The sequence below is a fragment of the Pyxicephalus adspersus genome, chromosome 6 (genome assembly GCF_032062135.1).
Source record: "Pyxicephalus adspersus chromosome 6, UCB_Pads_2.0, whole genome shotgun sequence".
Classification (NCBI taxonomy): Eukaryota; Metazoa; Chordata; class Amphibia; order Anura; family Pyxicephalidae; genus Pyxicephalus; species Pyxicephalus adspersus.
The window spans coordinates 105848942-105856221 of record NC_092863.1 but is presented as its reverse complement, the minus strand read 5'-3'; the positions used below and the strand labels follow the sequence as shown (position 1 = coordinate 105856221).

Here is a 7280-nt window from a genome sequence, read left to right as displayed (position 1 = left end):
TAATAATAATAAATAATTAAAATAAAAATATTAATTAATAATAATATTAATATAAAATAATAATAATAATAATAATGGAAATAATAATAATAATAATATTAATATAAAATAATAATAATAATGGAAATAATAATAATAATAATATTAATATATGACAGGATGCTGTACGCAGTGCTCTGCACATGGAGCTGCAGACAACAAGGGGTTAAAGCTCTCCGAGCCCAGGAACTGGTCACATGACATACAGATCACATGACTGGCTGGTCACATGACCCACACTACTTCCATGCCTGGCTGGTATGTGAGCCATGGAGCCGGAGATCTCCTTCCAGCCCAGTGGTACGTGTCGTGTGTCGTGTGTCGTGTGTCGTGTGTCGTGTGTCGTGTGTCGTGTGTCGTGTGTCGTGTGTCGTGTGTCGTGTGTCTGTGCAGTATATATTGCATTGTATATATTCTGCATATTACGCTGTTGGTTGGGTTACCATGCCCCCCCACATTTGATTCGGAGTATCACAGACAGACAGCCCCCATACTTTCCTGGCCCTCTTGGACCACCTTGCCATCTTTCGTAGAGTAGCAGGTCCTGGTTTTAACCCCCTTAGGGGCACCACAGTTATTACGGGGCACAGGGAGCAGGGGCGACGCCTCTTGGTGGGAGCCCTGGTAGACACCATCCCTGGGGGTGCAGGGAGCCCGGGGTGATGCGGGGTGCAGGGAGCCCGAGGCGATGCCTCCTACAGGGAGCAGGGGGCCGGGGTGACGTCTCCTGGGGGGAGCAGGGAGCCCTGGTCGACATCACCATCCTTGGGGGTGCAGGGGGCCTAGGGTATTGCGGGGTGCAGGGAGCACCTGGGGGGCGCAGAGAGCTGGGGCTATGCCTCTTTGGGGGAGCAGGGAGCCCGGTGCGATGGGGGGTGCAGGGAGCGCTTGGGGGGAGCAGGAAGCCGGGGTGACGCCTCTTGGAGGGAGCTGGGGCGATGCGGGGCGCAGGAAGCTGGGCGATGCACTCACAAGCTTCCAGATTCTGCTCAGCATTCTATCATGAAGACTGACGCTATCTTGTGGTAAAAAGCTGTACCTGCAGGGGACAGCGCTGTAAAGGAGGTGAGTACTGCAACCAGAGCTGCTCTGAATATAAGCTCAGTTGTCACAGCTGCCAGGCAGAATACGGGCACCAGAAGCTTCACATATCAATAAAAATAGGAGAAGAAATGCCATGGTTGTCATAAAGGAATTGGGCACAGGTGCTGCCACTATCGATAGAGGTACAAGAAGGACTAAATATGGACACAAAAAGCCCTGAATGCCAGGGAGGACGTCATAGATTTGCCACTTTCCTTGGATGAAGTTCTGTTGGGTGGCATGCTGCGTCCTGGTTGGCACATCCAGGCAGTTCAGCTCCCATTATAGGTCGGTGGGTCCTGGGCGTTGGGGTATAAATGGCTGATTTCCAGGCCTGGGCACAGCGGGCATCATTCAGCAATGGGTCAGCACGGTAATATAATTTGATGTAGTTATCGGTGTCATTAGGAGCAGTTGTAACTTTCCATCTTATCCTCTCTGTGTCACAGAACACCAACACATCCGCTATAACCCCCTCCATGATGACTGGGTGCTGGTCTCTGCCCACCGGATGAAGCGACCCTGGCAGGGGCAGGTAGAGAAGCCCCCACAGGAGAATATCCCCAGGCATGACCCCAAGAACCCGCTGTGCCCTGGAGCCTGCAGAGCCGGAGGACAGGTAACTGAGACAAACAGGTGGACAATATCACCAACACCAACCGTAGCCATGTGCAACACATGGCACCAAACAGGGAAGACGTACATACATCGGAGCCCCCCCCCACCTTTTACACATGGGACTGCTGATCAGTAATCAATTAATTTATTGCATTTTATTTCTTCCCAAACCCCTCCATACCTTACATGACGCTCTCTACCAATCACAAGTAAAAAGAGATGCACAAGCTCAGCTTCTGATTGGCTGTCTGTAGAGGTCATGTCACCCCCCCATTGAATCAAGCCACATACATCCCATCAAATGATATCGCCCAATAGTGTGGAACCCAGGAAATATTTTTATGTTGGTTGAGAAGAATCTGTAGGCGGGTGTCAGCCCCGGTATTGTGAGCCAACGCCTCAGCAACCACCATAAAACAGGCGGGTGGTTACTGATAAGTGCCGGGTGGTGCGCCCAGCTAAGAGGGGCTGGGGAGATCACTGTTCAATACAGGAACATTACAATGGTGGGGCGCACATTGGGGTGCATAGATATGGAATCATGAAACCTGGTGTCCTGATATCTGGGAAGATAAGATAAAGTGTTAGGAGTGATCATTTCTCTTTCTTTTCTCTCCGGTGAAGATAAATCCTGAATATGATGGGACGTTTGTCTTTGAAAACGATTTCCCCGCCCTGCAAGCGGACGCCCCGGAGCCAGGTAAGTCCGTGGTGGCTGGAGCAGGGAAGAGGAGGAAGTGGGGTGGTCAGAGAGGAAAGGGGAAGTGGGGGTCACTGGTGAGGAAGTGGGGTGATCTGCAGGAAAGGGGTGGGGAAGTCAGTGATTGAACATAAGGTGGTGGTGGGGGATTTGGGTAGCAGAGGCAGGGTGGGGTGGGTAATGAAGGAAGAGGATGACGAGTGGTCGGGTTCAGCAGGTGGTGTGGTCAGTGAGAAGAAAGAGGGTGGTATAGGATTTGGGGGGGGGGGAAGGACTGGGGTGGTCTGTCTAATAAGATAAAGTGGGGTGGTCAGTGAGGGAAAAGGATTGGAGTGGTCTGTATTGGAAGAGGAGGTAACGTAGTCAGTGGGGGTAAAAGGAGGTAAGGTATCAGACAGCAAAGAGAAGACAGGGTAGTCGGCAAGAAAAAAGGAAGCAGGATGATCAGTGAAGGAAGATGAGGTGGGGTATTTACTGAGGAGGAGGAAGGATAAAAAAAGGTGGGGGTAATTGATGAGGAAGTGGGGTGATTAGTAGGAAAAGAAGAGGTGGGGAAGTCAGAGGGAGCATGTAAGGTGTGTGTATGGGGGTGTTCTAGGTATCGGAGGTAGGGTGGTTAGTAAAGAAAGAGGCTGACGAGTGGTCAGGAAGGGTTCAGCAGGTGGTGTGGTCAGTGAGAAGATAGAGGGTGGTATAAAATAGGAAGTGGGGTGGGCAGTCTAGTAAGGTGAAGTGGGGTGGTCAGTGAGGGAAAAGGATTGGAGTGGTCTGTATTGGAAGAGGAGGTAAAGTGGTCAAAGGGGAAAAGGAGGTGAAGAGGTCAGTGGGGGTAAAAGGAGNTAATAAGATAAAGTGGGGTGATCAGTGAGAGAAAAGAATTGGAGTGGTCTGTATTGGAAGAGGAGGTAACGTGGTCAGTGGGGGTAAAAGGAGGTAAGGTATCAGACAGCAAAGAGAAGACAGGGTAGTCAGCAGGAAAAAAGGAAGCAGGGTAATTAGTGAAGGAAGTTGGGGGTATTTACTGAGGAGGAGGAAGGAGAAAAAGAGGTGGGGGTAATTGATGAGGAAGTTGGGTGGTCAGAGAGGAAAGGGGAGGTGGGGGTCACTGGTGAGGAAGTGGGGTGATCTGCAGGAAAAGAGGTGGGGAAGTCAGTGATTGAACATAAGGTGGTGGGGGATTTGGGTAGCAGAGGCCGGGTGGGGTGGTTAATGAAGGAAGAGGATGACGAGTGGTCGGATTCAGCAGGTGGTGTGGTCAGTGAGAAGAAAGAGGGTGGTATAGGATTTGGGGGAGGGGAAAGGACTGGGGTGGTCTGCCTAATAAGATAAAGTGGGGTGGTCAGTGAGGGAATAGGATTGGAGTGGTCTGTATTGGAAGAGGAGGTAACGTAGTCAAAGAGGAAAAGGAGGTGAAGAGGTCAGTGGGGGTAAAAGGAGGTAAGGTATCAGACAGCAAAGAGAGGACAGGGTAGTCAGCAAGAAAAAAGGAAGCAGGATGATCAGTGAAGGAAGATGAGGTGGGGTATTTACTGAGGAGGAGGAAGGAGAAAAAAAGAGGTGGGGGTAATTGATGAGGAGGAGGAAGTGGGGTGATCAGTAGGAAAAGAAGAGGTGGGGAAGTCAGAGGGAGCATGTAAGGTGTGTGTATGGGGGTGTTCTAGGTATCGGAGGTAGGGTGGTTAGTAAAAGAGGAGGATGGCGAGTGGTCAGGAAGGGTTCAGCAGGTGGTGTGGTCAGTGAGAAGATAGAGGGTGGTAAAAAATAGGAAGTGGGGTGGGCAGTCTAGTAAGATGAAGTGGAGTGGTCTGTATTGGAAGAGGAGGTAAAGTGGTCAAAGGGGAAAAGGAGGTGAAGAGGTCAGTGGGGGTAAAAGGAGTTAAGGTAGCAGATAGAAAAGAGGGGACAGGATGGTCCCAGGAAAAAAGGAGCGGGGGCATTCAGTCCAAACAAATGGGGCAGCCAGGAGGGTACAGGAGGTGGGGTGGTAAATGGGGGTGGGACAAATGGACTGGAAAATGTTGGGTGGTCAGTGAGAGATGAGGGTCAGTGACACAACATTTTCCTCTGTGCTATAAAACTAATTACCATGGGTATAATATTACGGTGAATCTAAAATTCACCTCTCTATTAGCACCGGGGTCACTATGACATAAAGAAAGGAAACACAAAATGTTACACTTGGGGACAATCCCAGAATGGGGACACTTTTCAGTGACAATGGTCTGAGGGGATTCTGAGGGGATTTCTTTTTTCTTGTTAATAGAAGAGGAAGTTAAGGGAAATCTCCCTAATGAGACTACAATAAAAAAAGAAAAATAAACCTTTCCCTTCTCTATACCGCCAGCAGAATCAGCTGTAATAGATTTTTCTTTCTTCTCAGGTCCCAGCAATCACCCTCTGCTGCAAGCAAAATCTGCCCGCGGCGTTTGGTAAGATTTTTATATGTATTCTCTATTTTCTAAGAACCGCAAACCTGATATCTCCACTGCAACAAGAAGCTAATACAATCACAACCTCATAATACCTGTGCTCACTCATGGAAATCAGCCTGGTGGTGGGCGTGTCTGTAGTGTAAGCCAATCAGGCTGTACAGTACTGCTGAGTGCTGGGGGAGAGGTTTGGTTGGAGTTGTGTATTTGGTGAAAGTTTATAGCCAATGTTATTTTAAAGTTATAATATTACCCCCCCCCCCCACACACATCCATTACAGAGCTCCCCCCTCATCCTCTGTCTAATGTGATTGGTTCATTCAGTGGCAGCGAGAGACCGTGGAGGACCCCGTAGGAATCTTCCTGCACTGATGAGCCTTTTTTTTATTCCCAGCCAGGTGATGTGTTTCCACCCCTGGTCAGACATTACTCTCCCTCTAATGACCAATCAGGAAGTCAGAGCTGTGATTGACAAGTGGGCGGAGATAATCAGCGACTTAGGGTCCACTTACCCCTGGGTTCAGGTGAGTGATACCATGTAAAGACAACCTACCATGGATGGGGTGATGCTAAACTTTGCTGTGAGGAATAAATGACCTGCATAAATACAGATCATGGGGTTCTACATTTTAAATGGGGGGGGGGTGATTTTCATTCAAATTCAAAAAGTTTCACTGCGATATTGTAATGGAAATTTCTGGGGTTTCTATTGGTGCCTTTGCTGGAATCTTGCTTGTAGATTTCATGTTTATTTTTTATTTTCAGATCTTTGAAAACAAAGGAGAAATGATGGGGTGTTCCAACCCGCACCCCCACTGCCAGGTAAGCTACTTTACTGCTATCTAGTGGACGATTAGCTAACTGCAGAATTCTCAATGTTTATCTGGATCTAAGAACAATATTCTCAGTTATTGCAGCTTGCTAATCACTTTAAACGGTGGCTTTATTAGTTTTCAATTCTTAGTATATTTTTTATAATTTCTTACCTTTATGTTCATGGTAACATACGTATCCTTGTGTAACAAGTATAATGATTTATGTCCAGTGATATCCAATCCTTATGGACATATCAGGTTTGAGCCTTCCTGATGATGATCGTTATGAAAACTGGAGAATACGCTCCTTATATTACTGCAGCCATTAATCCAACTGCCAAAGCAATGATAAAAATGAACATGTGCCTCTGGGAAAACCAGTTACCCTATTCAGATACAATTCAAAATCATTGACACACAAGCAGATAAAATAGCTAGATGGGTTTAAAAAGACTCACAAAAAAAATTGTATCGTATACATTTCTCCTATAGATATGGGCAAGTAATTTCCTACCTAATGAAGCTCAGACAGAGGACCGGACACAGAGAGAATACTTCCGGACACACGGCACCCCCATGTTATTGGAGTACGGGAGGCTGGAGGAGAAGAACAAGGTGTGATCATTGGATATACATGGAGTATGTCAGTTTCTGCATCTTAGGTGTATGTGTGACCATTTCTCTCTGCCGTCTCTCTCTCTTCTTTTCTTCTTATTTTTTCTGTCTGTGTCGGTCTGTCTCTGTGTCGGTCGGTCGGTCTCTGTCTCTGTGTTGGTCTCTGTCCCTGTCTCCGTGTCACTCTGTCTCACTGTGTTGGTCTGTCTCTCTGTATCGCTCTGTCTCTGTGTCGGTCTGTCTGTCTCTGTCTCTGTGTTGATGTGTCGCTCTGTCTCTGTGTCGCTCTGTCTCTGTGTCGCTCTGTCTCTGTGTCGCTCTGTCTCTGTGTCACTCTGTCTGTCTCTGTGTCGCTCTGTGTCTGTGTTGGTCTGTCTTTCTTTTCCAACCTTCTCTTTTTCTCTCTCGCTTTCTCTGTCTTCTATTTTATTCTCTGTCTTCCTCCCTCCACAGGAGCGTTTGGTTCTCAGTAATGTCCACTGGCTGGTCCTGGTCCCATATTGGGCGGTTTGGCCTTTTCAGACCCTTTTGCTGCCTCGCCGTCATGTAACTCGCCTGCAGGACCTGGACAGTGCAGAGAGAGACAGTGAGTTACTAATATACAACCTGTGCTTTATTATTGCTGGCAGGACACAATATTAACCCCAGTGTACTGTTCATGATGCCCCCTAGTCCCTGTTACCCCAGACATTATGCTGTTAGGATCCGATAACTTGAGTTTCCTTTGTACTCTTCTGGTTACTGTTTTTCCAGCAGTATGAAACTCATGTGAATATTGAATCTTTTTCCAGGTCTGGCCTCCATTATGAAGCGACTACTCTGCAAGTACGACAATTTGTTTGAGGTCTCCTTCCCGTACTCCATGGGCTGGCACGGTACGAGTGGAATGTATATATAATCCCAGATTGTGTTTGTCAGACTCATACAGCAGTGAGTGCAATGGAAGGGAACAACAGACTGCCAGGCATAGGGCTAGCTTTA

At 47.8% G+C, this 7280-nt stretch overlaps 1 protein-coding gene across 1 annotated transcript in view; it reads left to right on the top strand.

Moving 5' to 3' along the window:
• Positions 1-223: 223 nt before the first annotated feature.
• The window catches only part of GALT (galactose-1-phosphate uridylyltransferase), an 11769-nt gene continuing 4712 nt past the window's right edge, over positions 224-7280 (top strand). The window contains exons 1-9 of the mRNA XM_072413597.1: positions 224-339; positions 1572-1741; positions 2365-2440; positions 4821-4869; positions 5264-5393; positions 5635-5691; positions 6177-6299; positions 6753-6885; positions 7091-7174. Of these exons, the coding sequence (XP_072269698.1) occupies positions 309-339; positions 1572-1741; positions 2365-2440; positions 4821-4869; positions 5264-5393; positions 5635-5691; positions 6177-6299; positions 6753-6885; positions 7091-7174 (853 nt within the window). The 5' untranslated portion in view covers positions 224-308. The remainder of the gene's footprint in view (positions 340-1571; positions 1742-2364; positions 2441-4820; positions 4870-5263; positions 5394-5634; positions 5692-6176; positions 6300-6752; positions 6886-7090; positions 7175-7280) is intronic.